The sequence below is a fragment of the Harpia harpyja genome, chromosome 18 (assembly GCF_026419915.1).
Source record: "Harpia harpyja isolate bHarHar1 chromosome 18, bHarHar1 primary haplotype, whole genome shotgun sequence".
Classification (NCBI taxonomy): Eukaryota; Metazoa; Chordata; class Aves; order Accipitriformes; family Accipitridae; genus Harpia; species Harpia harpyja.
Window position 1 is genome coordinate 21292969 of NC_068957.1, and position 20523 is coordinate 21313491.

General features: G+C 34.1%; 1 protein-coding gene across 2 annotated transcripts in view; it reads right to left on the reverse strand.

The window, feature by feature from the left end:
- The window catches only part of PCDH11X (protocadherin 11 X-linked), a 513397-nt gene that overhangs the window by 405533 nt on the left and 87341 nt on the right, over positions 1-20523 (reverse strand). Inside the window, exon 5 of one of the 2 annotated variants that reach the window (XM_052813539.1) lies at positions 18531-20107. The exons of the other annotated variant lie outside the window; for it this stretch is intronic. Within the exon in view, the coding sequence (XP_052669499.1) occupies positions 20102-20107 (6 nt within the window). The 3' untranslated portion in view covers positions 18531-20101. Of the gene's footprint in view, positions 1-18530; positions 20108-20523 lie in introns of those variants that run through there. 2 annotated transcript variants of the gene reach the window in all.

The window sequence follows — 20523 nt, forward strand, 5'->3', positions numbered from 1 at the left end:
GATTCAAGCATGTCCTTACATTTAGGCCTCCAAAGTGAAAAGGGACTCAGGACAGTGTACAGCAACACACTCTTTCAGGAAGGCAACACAGAAGTTCTCTTCAAAAACAGATCAAGAAATCCACACCACCTAAATCTTGCTCTCACATTTTTCTAGTATATATAATAATGGGCAACATCTTGAGTGAATCCTTGCTTTTTTTGTTTGGTTTAGCAACTTTTTATTTCAGTTTAAGGTTTCCCACAAAATGTTCATTAGATCCTATCTGTCCTTTCTTGGGATGACTGGTGAGGGTGACCAGCAGAATTTAGCAACACATTAATCACCTGTCTTTATACTTCAAATGTATATACATTGTAACTTCCACTGCTAAAATGGAAGACAACTTTTTTTTTCTTTCCCTTCCATTGCTTCCTAGTAATCTCCCTTTCATGAAAAAGAGTGTTCAGATCATCATTCCTATGCTGACAATTCCCTCCCTCTCCAAGTAGCAAGGTAATTGATCCATTACACCTCACCTGGATCAATCCACTGTCCTAGTCCTATCAAACCAGAGAGGTTTTGTTTAAACTTAGATTCATCCAGTCCTAATTTAACCTGTCAGTAAGAAAGAAACCCCAGTAAATAGATGTAAGTAGCAGTGGATTAACAAAAAGAAGCCTTGATTTTAATGGCTCTAAGCATAGGCCTTCTTTATTCTTGAACATCTAAATTCTTCTAATTATTTAAACTTTTTTTTCCTGTAGACATCTGTAAACAACCAGTGAAATAAATATATGTACACACAGACATCTCTCTGATTACTCAAAACCAAAGTAATTTCTGCTTCAAATTTGAGAATGAAACTACAGTTTAATTTAATGTAATGCTAAGTTTAGCTTAATGTAATGCTTCTTTGTACAGACACAGAATTATCTGATTTGATATAAATGTCAGAAATGGTATAATTCTCAGTGTACTCCATACCAGTTTGGCATGTGGCTAAAAAGATGGATCTCTAAACTGTACAGAACACTGAAAAATTAAGTACTTTAAAATAAATCAATATGATATTAGATGAAAGAGTGACAGTAATGGAGTCATCTGTAACTCCAGCCATTTCAATGACACTTGCATTCACAGTTAACCTCCCTGTTTCATATTGGCTACCTTCTTAATAATAACCTGGAATGAAAACCAGATAAATGGAGTTCTGTAAAGCTTTGTGCGTTGACCTTACTTCGCTTCTCCAGAAGTCAATGGTTATGCTTCTATACTGAAAGCAGAGTTAGCCTGCATAGTTTTGAAAAGCCCATCGTAAGCATGCACAGAAGTAAGAATTTCTGAAGAACAGGAATGACCTCATATTCTACCAGTGATGCTCAGGAGCTTCAACTCCTGAGCAAATGCAGTCTCCTCTGAATTCACTGTAAAATATGAGTACTCATTCACTATGATAATCAAGTTCCAGTGCTTTGAATCACTAAAAGTAGGTAATAGAGTGAGCTAAAAACAGATAATGACCCTTGATCTGGAACTTCAACAATTTACTAAAATACTTTCATTACTGTATCTTCACTTTTTGTTTGTTGTTCAATACTTGAGATCATGCAAAAATGCTTGGCTTCATATAAAACTCCAAACAAATCATTTCCTATAAAGCAATAGCAACCTTTTGCCACTGAAAAAAGAAATAAAATGTAATATGTCAAAGCACAGTGAGGTTTTAACCTATAAAATTTTGTCACTAAAATTAATACAGCAAGATAGGATGGAAGAAACCTATACCAGAGACTACCACACTGATTTCAAGGCATGCAAAGAAACATACTAACACACACACACACAAAAAAAAAAAAAAAATCTAGAGAAAGGCACTGGGGGAAAAAGACATAACCCTGTAACTATCCAATAATGAAAGAAAACTGGACATAATTAAAATGAACCTCCATTAATATGATTTTCCAAAAGATTTTTTCTTTTTTTTTTTGTATTAAATTTCAACTCATACATTAAAGTGAGCGAGAACTTAACTGATTGGTTTGCTGCTAAAGAGCTGCAGATTGCTTCTGAATGAAGAAAATGGTGTGGAGCTGCATTGCATTTTTAAAGGTTAGCAAGACACCTGATGCTCTGATACTGTTTGTTCTCATTTCATAGGGTTTTTTCTCTTGAGGTTTCATCCCCTTCTAGTTTTCTTACAGTGCAAAGCTGTGAACAAATATAATGCAATACAATGTATAGTATCGCAAAGATGTCTTTATAGAATATCATTCTTCTCTGTTATTACACTTTTTTCTTGGCTTTTCATTCATACAATAAAAGCATATTATTTCTCCAAACTAGAAGAAAGCAAATGAGATGAAGCATCAAATAATAACTGTACCTTTGCTTCTCCATTAAAATAAATCCAAGATGTGGCCTTGAAGAAAGAAAAATTAGCCAAATAATAAAACAGTAATAATAGAAATTCTTTTTTAAGATTTACCAAAATGCAGCCATCAGAAGTAACTTTTTTGTCAAATTATCTTAACAGAAACTAGATTAAAATATAGTTTGTTTGGGGTTTTTTTTTTTCCCTACTCCCTAAATCTCACATGTGAGTATCAAGACTACTCAGGAAGGTTCAGGTTTGAAACCTCTCCAGTCTGAAAATGTATCACAGTGTAAGAGTAGCTTTACCATACTACTCTAACACATGTAAACCCTGACATGACAGAAGCTGCACTTAGGCTGAAAATACAGTTCAGCTGTCAGATGCTAATTAGACTTTGAAATCCTTCTGGACACCACAATAAATGTGTTAATGGATATCACATGGGATGGCAGTTTATGAGATTTGGGATGTCTCTCTCCAGCAACAGTAAAAGAGCAATGGACTATTTTGATAAAGGACAGAATTGTATTACAGTGGAGTTTAATTTCAGTTTTCCCACATCATAAGGTTTTTTTACCCCGCACAGTACCCCTTCCAAAGGAAAGATAAAGTAAAAACTGCTTAACACACATAAAAATTCCTGGACTTTACCAAAAGCTGTGCAAAGCAACAAGTTCCTTCTGCTTCAAAAATTTCTGTGACATTTTAGGAGTTTCTAGATTTAATTTGGATAAAATCCTCCCCCTCAAAGTGTCCACTTCCCATCTTCCTATCACCCCACTTCCAACCTCTGCTCCTACACTTTTGCATGAAGACATAACTGTGCTACTCAGTCTTCCAAAGGTTTCTGGGAAGAGGAAATAGGCAACTGAATACAATGTTCTCCATTTACATCCCATCTCAGAATTATTATACTCACAAATTATCATTCTTGGTCCAGTTTTTCCAAAAGCAGTCCTGGTGGCATAATCCAAAAGGAACATGAACTCTTTAAAACCGTTAACTCAATTTAGGCTTTGACAGTAGTACTTATATGGCAAAATATGTAGTGTTTTCTGAAAGTTCTCTATTGGGCTGCTTCTCCCAAAATGTTTTGCTGCAAGTTATGAAGTAGGAGTATAGGACTGCAGCTCAAGATGACGCTGACTTCTCTTACAACACGACATGAACTTTATTTTGTAATGATGTGTTGCCAAAGAGACTTACTGAACTGACTAGACTGAACAATGCTTCATTGACTGAGCTCAGTAGTGACTACCGTCAGAATGCAAAGTGAATGGCATTTTCTCCAAAGGTTAGATGCTATCAAAGGAAACAAAAACACACATGTTGACACTTGTGAACTTTGCAAACAAGAAAGCAATTACACTATCCACACTGCCTGAAGACAACATCACTTTCTCCTCATGCATGGTTTTTGGATTACTGGAATGTACCAGGATCCACTGCAGGTTGTCTGCTGGCAATATGGAGGCATGTGCTGATATACTAAATACATGTTCTCCAAAATCCTTGTTCTTTTCTTCTTTGTAAATATACCGATAATAAATTATATGCCCAAATAAACAAGCAGAACAAATGCACTTGAATCTTTATCAGCTTATGGCAAAGAGTAAAGGAGGTGAATCAGTCTGATGGAAATACACATGCAAAAATGATGTCATGAAGAGAAATTATTTCAACAGTAAAAAATATGATCACTGTAACATAGCATATAAAATACTTATTCTACAAAAGTAAAGGAAAATATCAGAGAATTTCATTTCTCTTTGTACAGTAAAATTTACTAATATTTCAAACAACTTTGAACAACATATATGGAATAAGCACCCTAACATTAGAGTCAACGGAGGTGAAAATACCTGAGTATAATACTTCTACTCACTTTGGAAACTCCTCTCTGCATTATCTATCATTTAATTACCTCAGCTCTTTCTAACTGAGAGTACGTATGCCTATAGCACTGAAGGTCATAGCTTCAAAACGTTCTCAGCTTTGTGAGCCCTAGTTTTTAAAATTATTTTTGTATTAGATTTCAGAAATAATCTTACCCAGCTTTAGCTATCTAAAAGCTAAGTGTTCATATAGTTTCCTCCTACAGTACATACAGGCTAGTTAGAGAGTGACTCATTCCAGTTTATGCTAAGTATTTGAGACAGCTATAGCAGATGATTCTCTAGTTGTATCTCTCTTCCTTCACCTCCTACAGAAAAAATGAATTCCAACTTAAATTCTTAATAAAAAAATATTTCTGCTACTGTTACAGTCATTCAAAACAGAAACTATTATCACTTGGAAGAATTACATTACATAATACAAAGTCAATAATAAGGCTGTATCTGCTCTGCTTATTCTCCCTCCCCAAGCTTGTGCTTCAGCCCACTGACAGTTGAGTATCTAGGCCTGATACAACATATTTACTGATCCAGTATGTCAGCCAATCTGTTCTAAATTTGCAAAAGAGAATTAAGTAACCCCAAGTTAGTAAAAAGAAAAGCAAAACTTCACCTTTTCACCATTTCCCCAACTAAAATATGTACAAAATGTTCACTTGTATCAGTCTACGGGATTCAGTATGATCATTGCCTCAGTGAGATCATACCTACACCTAAATATGGTCCATGTACTTCACATAAACACCACGGTGTACAACCGATGCCATTGGGAACAGCATATGAACTCTGTCTTTCATTAAGAAAACCCCATTCATCCTCAACAACACTCCAAATGGCAGGGCTATGAAATGCAGTTTTCTTTGATTGTCATTTACTTAGTGAAGAAGGGGTGTCCCATTTCCATCCATCTGTTTTTGGGTATCTTCTCAACATTTTATTACAATATGTCCTATTAATTCACCTTTCCTTCTTACTATGCTCTTCTGGTTACAGCTGGTATAGTGTTGACCTGTAAGGTTTTGCAGTTTGCATTTGTCTCTCTAATTCAACTGCTATTGGTTGATACAGCTGTAACCATTTAAGCTAGATCAACCAGTCTCTCCCTTTCAAAAACAAAATTGCTATTAAGCTTTTCTGATCTTTTTTCTTTTTCTTCCAATGTCCAGCCACAGTATAGTAAGAGAAAAACAATTACAAAAAAGCAAATCCATACAAAGCTTACAACCACACAGAAGTCACGGAACAGAAACAGCGTAAGACAATCTTCCACAATCCCTGTGGAAGATTACAATACATTCACTTGTGAACTCCCATCACATAACATTTTTTTGACCAGTAGTGGAACATCCTCTTCCAGCTTCTCACTCCCTGTCCTGAATAACACCCTTAATAAAGTCTGTATCAGATGTGTTATACTGCCAGATAAAACCAGAAAAAAACAGAAACCAATTACACAATCACCAACAGACTAATAACCCCCTTCTGTCTTCAAAAAAAATTATGACAGTCATAAACTATGACCTGAAATTAGTATATGGCAACTTTTGGTTCACTGTACCCAATCTCATTTCTTCACTCATGGAACCTAGTACTTAAGAGGTGTAAAAATTAAAAGTGACTAGTCAGATACTTTTTCCTCTGGAAATAATTCACAAAATAAACAGTTACTTGGAAACCAGTCCAAATACTACAGAACTTTGGAATAACAGGTTTTACAGATTTACCCATAAGGTTGTGACATCCGTTGGCAAATTCTCATCTATCAATAGAATATTATGTATTTGAATATGAAAGAACAGAGTCTAATTTTTATATTATTTTTTGGATCAGATGAGAAGCAACTGAATTCAAGGTTCACATTTCAGCACACAGAGTACTAAACTAAATACCTCCATTAAATATAGATCTACATTCTTGACTTGCAGTCTTTAAACCTGCCTGATGGAAAATAAAGAATAAGTGGCATTTTTCATCAGGATTTTATCTTGATAAAAAGTCCTTTTTGTAGATATATTTGATACTCATTATGTTCCTGTAACAGTCTCTGCATCTCAAATGTTATCAAACCCTGGCAGAATCTTTTCATCTTAATAATACAAAAGTACACTTTGTGTTCTCAACCCTATTTTGTTCAGATTATCAATAGGAAAGGTTTGATTGACATAGGGAAAGGAAAAACAGTTCCGATTAAATCTGAGAGTTTTTATTTGGGCTGGTTTCACAAGAAGAAAAGGTTCTCTCTCTGTTACGATATATGTCAGACTTTTTCTGGCCATTATTTTTTATATAGACCATTGGACTATTATTTTCAGGAGTAAGTGTAGGTAGACTTCAATTAAGTTCTGCATTTGTGGCTTTGATGAATAGCTTCAGTTTATCAAGCAGCCAGATTCTGTCTTTCACTTCACTTACAAAGGGGACAACAGTGAACAAGTTATTCAGCCCTCCCAAACAAAATTGACATGTGTTTGACATTACCCAAACCAACTACAAGGGATTTCATCAACACACTAAAACAGCAGTTGCCTTCTCTGTTTCTAATTTTATTTCTATGTGATGTCCACTCTAATTATACCTGACTTTTGGAAAGTAATGATTCATCAGTTCCTATAAAAATTTCCCATGCTCTTTCAACACCTTTTTTTTTTTCCTGTTACAGAATAGATAAACATCAATCATTTCTACCTGTTGAAAAACTTATAATTACCGTACTACAATATTTCCCTGTATTATTGAAAATCATGCTCTGGGCTTGCTCAAAAATAACTTTAGTATAAACACATATAATGTACAGTAAAGGCAAGTATCACTCATAAGTAATAAACTATCAATAATCAGATAAAGTTTCTGTTACAGGTAATGTTTATATTTTGGACTTTATACTCATATAATATTCAAAATAATTCACTGCTCTCTCTCAATACAGCTTTCCCCTTCTTTGTTCTAAAATGCTAATTTTGAATCATTTCAATGCAGGATTAAAAACCACAGAAGTTTTAAAGACAATATCAAAAGATGTCACTAGTCTAACCTTTTCAAATCAACTTACAAGTGACAGAACAGGATACAAGTGCCTGTCATATAAAATATTTTTGTTACCAGAAGTTCTAATATATAAAACATATATTTGAACTGGTCCTGCACCCAGCACTGAATAATTTCAAAATATTATGCTGAATTTGAGGATCTAGCTTACTTCATACCTTCCATCAAATGGGCAAAAAGCTGTAAAAAGTTATATGTATAGTGCCCAGTAAAAAGAAAAAATATATTGTAGGCTACTGCATAACATATTCTGTACTTGCTAAAAATCCTCAAGCATTAAAAAAAAACCCCAAACCCCAAGGAAAAGACAGAAAAAAAAATTGTTTACATTTGCAACTATTCAAGTTGTCATATCAGAGTTACCTTTTAGGCTATCTCAATGCTTCAAAAATCTTCTTGACCTTTCAAACAGAAGGTTTTATCAAGACATATTTGCAAGCAAGAACTGCATCCCTTCCCATGTTTGTGAGGCTTTCCCCTTAAAGGGAATTTCATTTCACTACTTCTCCTGATCCATGTAGTAACTCCACTGAGACGGAGCAAATTACTTTACATGAGCCATCAGTTATGTGTAAATACCAGGATTTGCGGAACTTGATAAATTATGCCACCTGTTACTTAATTTCTCTACCTATGACTATGAAATTTTGTAAACCCTGCGGAGTTCAGTAGTCATAGTAGATGGTCACTGTCCAGTGCACAGCATACCTAGGAGTGATCTTCCCTGGACATTTTCTCTGTGCAGGCTTCACAAATAGAGTTTTCATTTATAAGAAAGCCTTGCAATTAACTGAGTCATGTTGATATCATATTTTTTACCAGAAGGCAAAAAGTTGACTCAATTTCTCTTTTTTGGCTTTTGCACTTTTGCATTTTGAAACTGTTACTCAAAAGACTAAATTCTGATTGTGACCCTTATCTCTTCATGGGATATACTTTCAGAGATCCATGTGCTGTTTCTTATTTGCTTCACTTTTCTATGCAGGTAAATGGGGAAAAACAGTAAGTCATTGCAGGGTATAAATACATTACAAATATACAGCTAGAAACCAAATGAATATTGAGCCAGGCTACACATTATTCTATTGATACAAAGCCCACTAAATAATCTTAGCTGTCCACTGAAGAAAACCTCCTCTGAGGATCTCCAGATACTATCAAGTGCTGTGTAGATTTCTGCATTCCTCCATCTCCATCCATGCTATGACTGTCTTTTCATCTGGTATAGAAGGTACTGCATGGGGACCATGCTGGACTAACACAGCCAAGGAAGTATAAAGAGAATATAAAACCAGCTCTGGATTTATTCCTTCCCTTGCTTTTCCCTGACTAGCTCCTCAATAGATTTGGGTGCTCAGAGTCATTTAGCCCTGAGTTTTAGTATTTTCTCTTTTCTTCATTTTAGATACAGGGATACAGTTTACAAATGCATTTTTATGAATGAAATTCAATTTGAATTACATTTAAATGGAAAATTTAACAAAATATATCCTGTAAGTATTGACAGGAAATATATTTCAGGGGTTTTGAGGAAAACATTTTACTCTTTCATCAGAAATTTTGAACAGTAATTTCAGAGTTTCAATGAAAAGAAATAATAGAAAAATAACATATCAAAATGAAACAACAGTTTTTGGTTAATTTCATTAAGTGACAAAAGAGATGTCTGAAAAACACTGAGTTAGAGACAGCCATTCAAGTGCAGAAGCATACAAAATGATCTACAGTCACAAAAAAGGCATCAACAATGTGAATTACATCCTGCAAAAAAACATAAAAAATACTTGGTTTAGTCAGCTTTATATTTTTTCCTATTTAAATATAAATTAAATACGTCTAATATAATTTTAAAATTTAATACTTTTCCCTCCTTTTTTAATACAAATATGCTTATTCTTAAAGGAACTTTACGTGACACGGGGAAGAGTTTTAACATAGAACATACTAACTTTCTTTGAAGTATTCTCTACTTAGCCACTGAGAAAGAACAAACCCTTGAAACTTTTGCTGTGTAAAAATGGATTGTGCATGTTGATTCTGTTTGTATTACATGTACAGATTTCACTCAAGTAGTGAATGCCCTCTGAAAATAAAGCTCCAAAGAGGCTTTGTTTTTTCCATGATAAAATTTTAGATTCTCCCATCTATCTCAGGAAGAATGATGTTCTTCATGAGTAAGATTATTGCAGTTCATTCTGTGAAATTCCACAGTTATCATATCCTCATGTGAATTTAATAAAGCTTAGCCTTAGCTGCTCTTGAACAGCAGCCAAGCATTTGATTTGTTCTATTTCATTTTATTCATTTATATGCATCTTGCCACCATCTGGAATCATAAAAACAAACAGTTCAAGCAGTTAATGTGTTAAAAAGGGGCAATGAAATAATGAAATATTCTCTTCTGATCTCCCCCCCCTCCCCCATTTACTCTGTTTCTTTCATATCCATTTCAGAACTCATGTTGCCATTTCCTAATTCCAAAAAGACTTTCTGTAAGAGGATTGTCAGGACAGATGTTGGAACCCTTACACAACTGAGCACGTGCTGTCTTATCCATGTTCAGTGTTTCAAAGCCAAAATACTGTAACTAATAAATCATGCTTGGTAGCTGAAAGCGAACAAATAATTGCACCATTGTATATCTTGTATACAGAAAACATCAAAAGAATATTTTTCCCTCCAATTACATTTTCCTTTTTTAATTGCTATTGACAGAATTATTCTGTCATTTCTATCTGCTTTTAATATCCAACCTTCATGATAAGTTTCTGAAAGGTTTGATTCACTCATTACTTTGTGAGAGAAACAATCACAACTATGTCAACTTATCAGTGTTTTCATTAGTAGAACTAGATAGAATTCAAATGAAAACTCACAACGTATTTATAAAATAAAGACAAATACAAAAGTTGATGAGCCATACAAGGGAGCAGAAAACAGTGTTCTTTTGGGCTCTACCCTGAAAACGCATATGAACAGATTTATTTAAAATATTTACATCTATAAGTAAACTGAATTCATTTGGATATTTATGCATATAAGCAGTGGATCCATAAAAACAATTAAGATTCTGATTTCCATTGAGAAACCTACATATGCTTGAGGATCCAGAAATATTAAACATTTGTACTGACATAGGAATGTATTAATCTCAGAGAATTCTGAGAGGATCCTAAAGGATTCTCAGAGGATCCCAGAAATAGGCTGATTAGGAAAAAGTATTCTTGAAAGTATTGACATGGCAAAGAGTCAAATTCTTCCAAATATGCTTCGTTTTCAGCATTAGTTTAAAATTCATTTGTGTGAATATTCACAGATTCCATATTAGCAATAATATGGAGCGACACAATAGCGTGATGACGCAAGATACTACTGTATGCATTAAAACAGAAAGAGCGCAAAAGACATGCAGACTGAAAAAGATGAAGACATGTTTAGTGAAGCATGATGAGACAGCTGAAGACTGTTCAATATCTAGAAGTGAAGAGGAAGATGGAGATACAGACAAAAGTGAGACTGTGAGTAAAGAAAGAACTTATCCTGCAGCTTGGAGGGAGGGAGGGAGGGAGGAAGGAAGGACAGACCACCTGAACACAAGGGCCTCAATAGAGCTGACTGGAAATTTTCACCTTATCCCGTCATGACTTTTTCAACTGGGAAGCCAGGGAACAAGCTTGTTGTTTGAGAGCTCACAATACAATCACTCTAAGTACGACTGAGCATATATGCTCTCTAGGATACAATGCACACTTTTGTCAAAGAAACAGAGATATGACTGAGTGAAAATGAATGACTGTGATCTGCTTTAATGACTTCTGTTCAAAACAGACTTTGCTGGATTTTCTCTAAGGCCCCAGAAAAGGTTTCACTGGTACTCAAGGACTTCATATCAATCTGTAAAGTATATACATGCTCTTTCAACAGGAATTAAACACAACAAGGGAAATTCCAACAAAGACAAGGAAAAAACTTTTCACCATGGGGGTAGTCAAATAGGAACTAGTGTTTCAAAAAAGTTTTGGAATCTCCACCCTTAGAGATACTCAGAAGTCGACTGAACAAGGTCCTGAGGAAACTGATCTAAACTAGCCTAATTTTGAGCACCGTGATTGGACTAGGTGACTCCCACAGGGCCCTCTGAACCTGAATTACTCTATGATTCCATGACGTGTAATCTTTAAGAAGCCTGATATAAGAAATACACGTATATTCTGTGACCCATCAACATATCCTAAATGGTAATAATACATTGTCAAAGGAGATTTATACATCTGATATTAATTCCTTTGGTTATTATCACAGTGCTTTTGTGAAACGTGAAGTTGACACAATGCCAAGTGCAAGAACTTACATATGTCTGGACTGTTACACAAAAAACTCCACCATAGTTTCAATATATTAATACAAAAATAGGAAAACATATGAATAAGACAATCCTAAACCCTCTATTAGAGACCAGAAAACAAGAATCTCATGGTGTTAGACCATACAGGTATTCTTTTAAATCACAAAAGAACAAAGATAATATTTGATGAGGAGGATATGAAGTAACTTGAGTTAGGAAGCTGGCGAAAGCAATAATACGCAGAAGTGGTCTTACAATAAACCTGATGAAGAAAGGGAATTCAATCAGTAAAGATAACTTATCAGGTATTACTTCACAAGTTTGGCCACACAATAGCCAAAGAATGTTACTACTCTCTTAAAATGTATTCATCACATTCTTAGAAGTTACTGTCTTTAAGTTAGTAAGTTTGAAGGAATCCTCAAGCCTAATGTTTTCAAAATTAGTAGGTCTGATGATTGCCCCATGTGTAAGTAAACACCAATCTGTTTATCCATGTTTTTTCATTAGTCACAATGTCATTTTGCTAGATCAAAATAAAAATCTACTTCGGGCCATTCAAAAATGCATTCAGCCATGCTACTAAACAACAAGAAATACCTTAGAATACTCCCTTATAGAGAAAATAAGAATTTGAAAAGTATTAGAAATTTATGTTCTTTTTGGTGTACATCTATGTATAAGCTTCTACAGCCCTTTAATGTATAAAATAAGAGTTAAAGGTAAATATTTAGTGTGAAGAATAAAGATCCACACAGAAGCTATTATCTTACTTCAATGTGTCTAGTGGGACATACTTCTAAAAAGTATTAGACTTCTGTATTTGGAAGACTAGCTTATCGCTATTTTGAGGGAAGAAAAAAGGATTTTCTTGTAGGATTTTTTGTAAATCCATTGTTCCCTCTCAGTTCTAAAAAATATTATAGATCAAGCTGACTCAGCATGGACTGTAGAACAGTGAATACAACAATGCTGATCACTGCTGCTAATATCAGACATACCTTTACAAATGACAGCAGCTCTTAGCTGCAGCTCTCACTGCGTTCTGAGTTTAACACAAGTTGGGAGAAACATTTCTTCTATAAATTGTAGTCGGTTCGGCTTCTAACTTTGAAATCAATAGCAATCAAAATCTCAGCAGGGTGAAGAAGTTACTGCCTCCTTTCTGCTAAGCTTAAGAACATAATACAATGTTTTCCTCTCTTGAAGTTTTGTTTACAAATATTCAAAATAGAAAAGCACTTTCCGAGCTTCAGGTTGATTCATTGGTATGTTTGCTACAGATAGTTACATGTTAAACCCCCCAGAACCAGATGCTTTTGGAAACAGAAGATAGAAGGTACGGAATGCTTATGCTTTTGTAGTATATCATTCTAAATATCTACACCTATATGTTTACATAATTACAATAACCGGGTACTTGCAAGCAGAAGTACTTGCTTTTTTATTTTTTAAAATATATTTCAAGAAATAAAATGCAACAAAGCTAGGAGACAGTTTATTGTGCTAAAAAAACCTATAATTTTACCTCAGGTAAGTTTAAAAATGGAAAAACATAAATCATACCATAAACTTTTTGTACCATCTTTAAGAATTGAAATAGTTTCATCCAGTTAAAACAGCAAAGAAAACCATACTATATGCTTTTCAAGTCTAAGTTGCATTTCTTTTTCACTTTGAGTTCAAAATGCATTAATTTCCAAAGGGAGGGAAACAAAATTTCTAACAATCAATAAACATCATTCAACAATACAATTAAGACATCTTACCTTACAATCACAATAAACCTGATATGAATCAGACCTTTCAACTCAAATATGAACACATATCCATGTGTTCACATATATTCAACATTAGCAGGCAACATTCTGCTACTTTTGTCCATAATTAGAAATCCACACTAATCCAATTAAGAAAGTATGTCAGAATGTGACTCAAAACTACATCTGCAAAGATCTCTAGGGGCACTTCAGATTTTGATAGAGCTATCCCACCACAATAAAAACTATATGCTAAGAAGATTTCTCGGTCCTTTCTAATACCACCTAAGTCTTGCACATGATCATGACCTTGTCTATGCAGACCCTGGCAACTGTGGTTGACAGATAATCACAAAAGATATACAGCACTGAATAGCCGAGGCATAGGTATTGTTCATTTAACTGGGGGGCAAGGATGAATACTACTTTTGTACTCCATTAGTTTCTTTCAAATACTTTCAGATGCTCTCTTGTACCTAAGCAATTAGGATTGTACAAATCACCTTACCAACAAATTGATTTGAAAATATAGAATAATTTGAGTGTTCATCCCCCCAAAAGTAAAATCACCGTACCACATGTATGTAAGCCAAAATGTCCTCTTAACTTCAAGTCAGATCTTCTAGTACAACTCCACCAATGGCACATCCGCAGACAGAAATTTTGGTATACCATACAAATACATAACATAATTCTCCAAAATTAACAAAACATTCAGATTTATTCTTATTTTATAAGAAGCTATTTTATAAGTCCCACTTCTGCCAGAAAATATTGAGCTGGTTTTTTGTATTTAATTGTAATTAATTTACATTTTTTCATTTATAATATTTAAACTGTTATTTAATACAAAATAACACTTAAAGAGCTTGTGATACTATTTGGTTAGAGTAAGAGGATTTTCTCTTTCCCTGAATTGCTTCTTCCCATAAAGTACATCTAAATCATGGAACACATGTGTTTTCCTGAATATTTCCAATTACTCAAATATTCTAAAAGTTCAAAGGAAAAGAGGTTCCAAATTCCATTCACCTGTTGAAGTACTTCTGTCTGTGGGTCATTTGCTTATCTGAAACACATGTACACTAGTGTGTGGATAAGACCAGAATTATTTGTCCCTTGTTGTTTTCTTTTTAACAGGGGCTGGGGGGGAGGGGCAGGTGGGAGAGAGAATCAGTCCATCGATGTTTAGATACAGATCTAGGAAAAGTATTTTTGTGGGGGAAAGTCTATGATTGGAGCCTTTCAGATCCATATTAGTGTCAGTGTGTCTATATGCCTGCAACTTGTTTGCTATTGATGCACACAGATAAAAGGGAAGTTTTTGTACTGCTTAGACAATAAAAAAGAGGAAATTCTTTTGAGGAACTTAGATTCAAATTTCATGTCAGACTCTGGTGATCATATCAAGAACAAAGTCAAACAACATGACAGCCCAGAAGGAAACAGAGAACATAAGCAGAGGGCAGTTCATCCACCTGACAGCCATGGACATCTTCTCTTAGCAGAGAAAGGATGAAAACTATGCTGAGAAAACAGACTGAAATTCCGCTCATAATTCTTAGCTGCAATTCAGTGATGGGAAATCAAACTTCGTATCTTTGTTATCATCATTGAGTTTTTATTGGAAATAAGTTATTTGAGCTTTAATGAACACCTTCCATAGAAATGAAAAACATACTAAATACAAATGAATAAAACCTATTTAAAAGATTGCAGAAAGTCAGTAGTACCCCTGAAAAATTCTTGATAACACACTTAATATCCATCTGTATAAATATAAATAACTGAATGTGATTTACATGTGTCCATTTATGAAATAAGCAGAGGCTCACAATTTGGAGGAAATACAGAAACGTCATTTGCATGATATTTTCAGTGGCAAGATTTAAGAGAACAAGTCTATATAATAGAAAAAAAAAGGTATTTTAGAATAGTGGGAGACAGTACTAGCATGAGTAAAAGTGAAATAGTGAAAGAAAAAGAACTGAAATTCAAAACTGTACTTATCATGTTGTATCCTAACCTCCAAGTTATCAAGAGTCACTTTCTAATATAGTGAGAACTCAGTACATTCTCAGAAGGGAAGATCAACCTTTCCAAATCTCAAAATAATGTGGTAAAGTGAAAACCTTAGTGCTTGGCTATCTTTCATAGCAAGATTGGGTACTGAGATAGGCACATATCTACAGTTACATTCTATGTAATATATACTGCCTATAAACTTTGCTAATTGACTACGTGATAAATGTGTATATACACCCTCATGCTCTTTCTTTATATACACATGCACACAAGATACATACATACATACACAGATATATATATAAGCACTATCTCTCTCTCTCTCTCTAGCTCTAAACACTGTATAAACACTCACACACACATGTAAACATTGTTAGAAGATGTACAACTCTTGGAATTCCTGCTTAGACCAGATTTTTTTGAAGAAAATGTAGACAAAAGAAATGTACTGCTAAGGAGTATGATGTTTTGAGAGAAACATATTTCTTTAGATAGATTACTAGTAAGCTTTATGGTACTTTATGTGCGGTAAAATTATTTTAATAATTATAGCTCCTAATCACTGTAAAAAATGTATGTATAGATTTGATGGTGTGCATGCATTAAGCAAACAGACCAGAGGTGTATTTAAAAACAGTGCTTCTCCAGAAGGTATACAAATATAATCTTCAAACAAAATTTATTTTAGAAATAGATAAATAAGACATAAACGGAACAGTGCTCGGTAATTCAATACGAAAGCAAAAATATATATTAAAAAATATTTGTTAAAAAGATTTTACAAATAATACTTAAGACCAGGATATATGGTAAAATGGGAAATCACTGAAAATGCGTAACAAAAAAACCCTGCAGCATTACAGTTTATGTTAAAAAAATAATTCTATTTACATCACAAACCACCTTTGTTCCTGACAGCACCCTACTGCCCTTCAGCAATCCTGCACTCAGTTAAATACAGAAGGATTTAAATCCTCCGAAGTCCAATATATTTTCTGATATTACAGGCAGCTTTCATACAAACTGTGTGCCATAGCTTTTCCTTGGAGTGACTCACTTGATACCAGAGCATGTTTGAGTTCAAGTGGCATTCAGCTTTGGTAGACACACGTTCACATGAAATCCAGGCATTGACAATATACCACAGGATGCAGAACAGCAAATCTGAGAGCCATCTTTAGCTGCTGGCATTGTAGGGGTAAAAGCAGCGATGTGATTAATTTACTCTGTAAAACTGGCAACAAATAAAGAACTATTCTGTTTGCTGAGCTACACATAGCACTGCAACTAACCAAAACCAGACTCTAGAACTTTATCTATAGACACAGACCTGTCTGCTCTGGTGACAGGGGTTGCAACGTGCACCAGATAAAAGGATGAATCTCTTGAGAATTTTACTGAGATGACAATGAGTAATAATTACAGCCTAAAGTACAATAAAATAACTTAGACAGTATGACTGATATTCCAAAGACAATATCACAAGTTTTCACTTTCAAAAGCAGCATTTGGTCAACTCAGTGATTTTCGCTCTCAATTTACTCTGACTTGTAAGCAGTCAGAAAATAGTATTTCTGTAGATGAAAACATTTGAGAAACAGAGTTGGTTTTGACACAGGTACACCTAGCTTTGACTCAGGATACTAATACTCATTTTTAAAAAAACCCAAAACTAAATACAGAGTTTTTTGACTGGCCTCCATTTAGACTTCACATCACTGAGAAGTGTAGAAGTTGACATTCAGCACACATACATATTTGGTCAGTACACATTGGGTTTTCATGAGACTTTCATGAACCCATTTAACCATCTGAAAGAAATGAGGTCTCTGAAAAAGTCTTATGCCAGTCTATGAAAGAATTACTTTTTGAAAAGTAAAGATGTAAGAAAACGAAAATCGAAACAGAGGAAACACATGAAACTGAACCACTTCAGAGGTTGCTGGCTTTTCCCTTAGTGCATTTGGGGGGGTTATTATAATTGGATTACTGACTCATGAGAGAACTAGAAGAGAAAGATTACTGATTTGGACCAATAATCCAACCACTTGACGTACCTTTTATTTCACACATGTAACTTTTTAAAAGTTTAAAATCATCCTAGATTCTTTTAGAATTATTTTTTGATAGACTAGAATGATAAGACCAGTAAAATACTAGGAAAAAGGTAGACCTTCAGCTAGGTTAAAATCAAAAGAACTAGGAATCTTATGAAAAATATTTTTCTCTGCGAGCACATAACTGGAACATTTAAATTAGAAAGGTACTTATCAAAGGTTCTCTTCAACTCAGTGTAAGAAAGTAGGCACTTCTGAGGGCATGCAGTCCTAAAATCAAGATAACCTGCCATAGTATATCTCTGCCTTTTCACTACCACAGAAAAAACTGAGGGCAACCATACGTCCACTTGAGATGACTAAATTACATGCTTGAGGTTAGATTAACCTAGTCCAGTATCTCAACTCAGTATCCCTCAAGTCAAAAAAAAAAAAAAGTTTCAATGCAAGCACTGAAATTATTTGGTGCTTTTCTTAATCAAACATTAATTTTATGTATATGAGTCTTCTCATCAAGGAAATCCAACCTAAGTATCATAATAACAGAAATCCAAAGATTCAAAAAACAGAGAAAAAAAAAGAAACTGAAAGTCTGTGAAATCTTACTATCTTCCTGACAAACAACTCTGCTAGGCCAAAGTGTTAGTACTCTTAACAAATATCTTTGAATGCTTCCCATCACCCTCCTACAAAACACCTAAGCAAACAATCATAACAGCAATAGGCAGGACCAGTTTTTGTTACACTAAACAATACTTCTCGAATAAATTCCTTACTATGTTAGGAATGAACTTTCAACCCAAAGCAACTGGCTGAATTGTGGCATTGAGTCAATAAATATCATTACTGTATGTCTATCCACTGAAAGTGTTGGGTTTTTAGTTCGAGGCATAAATGCTGCAAGGGCACGATAAATAGGAATAGCAAAACTGTCTTACGGATACATAAACTTCTTCCCAAGAAAATGATTTCATTATTGGAAATGAAAAATTTTCTGTAACAGTCATAGCTATAATTATGCAATACAATATGCTAAATTACAATTCGTATGTCATTATTAATAGAATTTATTTTACAGATCAAATAGCCAAATACACGTTTTTAAAAGAGCCAGATAGCAAATGTGGAGGAAACTATAGGCAACAGTCATGGTAGACATTCTGCAGTCCAAGAACTGAGGCAACGTGATTATTAAGTACAAGCCTATAAATATCTTTACATCAAACATACAGTAATGTGTAAGAATTCCACGTTGTAGTCTAATTCATGAATCATTAATAACTTTTTCTTTAAAAGAAAGTTATATATACTGTATACATCCCAGTTAAAAGCAGTGTCTGTATTTCATTTTATTCTAGCAAACTAATATTACATGTTTTCATATAAGTGCAGAAAACAGGGTTCTTTATACTCCTTTGCTTCCTAAGAGATTTTGCATTGCATATGAAAGTCTAATATTATAGATGATACATATTAAGCATTACTCCCCAAAATGTGAGGCAATATACAAGAACTTGCAACCAACCTGCAAATGAAGCTATGATATTCAAATTTTATTTTTTAAATGAGCCGTGCTAAATAACAAATTATAATGTAAAAATTTGAATTTAAAAAACAAGTTAACTATATAGAGAAATAATTTGGGAAAAAAACCAAGAGTAGGCCATTTTTTCCCCCATGTGCCGGCTAACAGTGAAAAAATTATGTATGCTATTTCCTATTTTACCACACTGAAAACCAAGCCACTGGATTTATGACTTCTTTTTTTTAAAACAAAAGTATTTCAAAAGGTTAAATGTATGGCACCTGTTACACAGACATTAGCTAGACTTCAGCAAGCAAAATGCAAATTAAATTTTATTTTTAAAAGTTAAGTGAATACTTTCCAGTTATTTAAAAGGTGATCATTTATTACAAAAGGTTGTGGGTAAGAAAGCAGGAAGTACTCATTTTTCACTACTACTATTGTGCCTATAAAATGAGAAAGCAGTGATTTGTTCAATTCTATTTATGATCCATAGCAGCAATATCATCATTAAAAATATTATGGAATAGATATAAATAACACTTAATTCTTAACATGTATAATGGTGCTATAAGTGACAACAATTCATTTGTTTTTCTTTTAAATGCAGGGAGTATAAAGAACTTTACATTCTCTTTTTAATGTATGAATAAAATTTATTGCTCCCTTTTAATATATTTATAGAAACAGAATTCCTAATTGTTTCAACTAAAATAAATAAGAAAAAAAATCTGGGACAAGAAGATGATTACAAGCAAAATAGATTTACCATAATCACCAACTGTGAAGAAGGATGGGTCACATTACTTTTTTTCTTAGCAAAACTACGTTATAGAACACTATAGCACAACGTACTAAAATTTCTTTGTCTTTTCTTTTTAAAAAATTCTTGCCCTTGATACCTTTTAGTAGGGCAGCTTGAACAGTTCATCGTCACTTCCAAACCCCTCTGGAGATCAGACGATAAATTTCTTCGGCAATCAGAGACAGGACAAAGGGCTTTCTCGTGCTATTTCCTTGTTTTCATGTTTGCTGGCTTAACATCATTGTGTACACGTACGACTTCAGTATATAACATCAGATGCGATGACGTTCAGAGCTGGCAAACAGAGAAACAGCATGAGAAAAGCCCTTTCCTGCATAATTTTCCCCATATATTGTAAAGTTTGTTTCCAAATTTCTACCATGTCAATCACTGTATGGTTTGAGAAGTACTGAACTATTGCGGTTCTAAGTAACCAAGCATTTTTGATGTGTTTGTGTTTTCAGGCTTCTATACACAAGCAAAGATCTGCATACATCTATATACCCATAGCAAAAATACTGAAACACAAGGAGCCACAGGCATGGCTTCTAAGTACGATATTCTAGGCTTCTGTTGCAAGATTATAGCTACAGAAGACTACCATACTACCTAGAACATGTTCTAATAGGGTTTTAGGAACGATTATCTTGAATAAAGTCTGCTAAAAGCATAAAATATTTTGAATTGAAGAGTTATTTTGCATCTTTAGG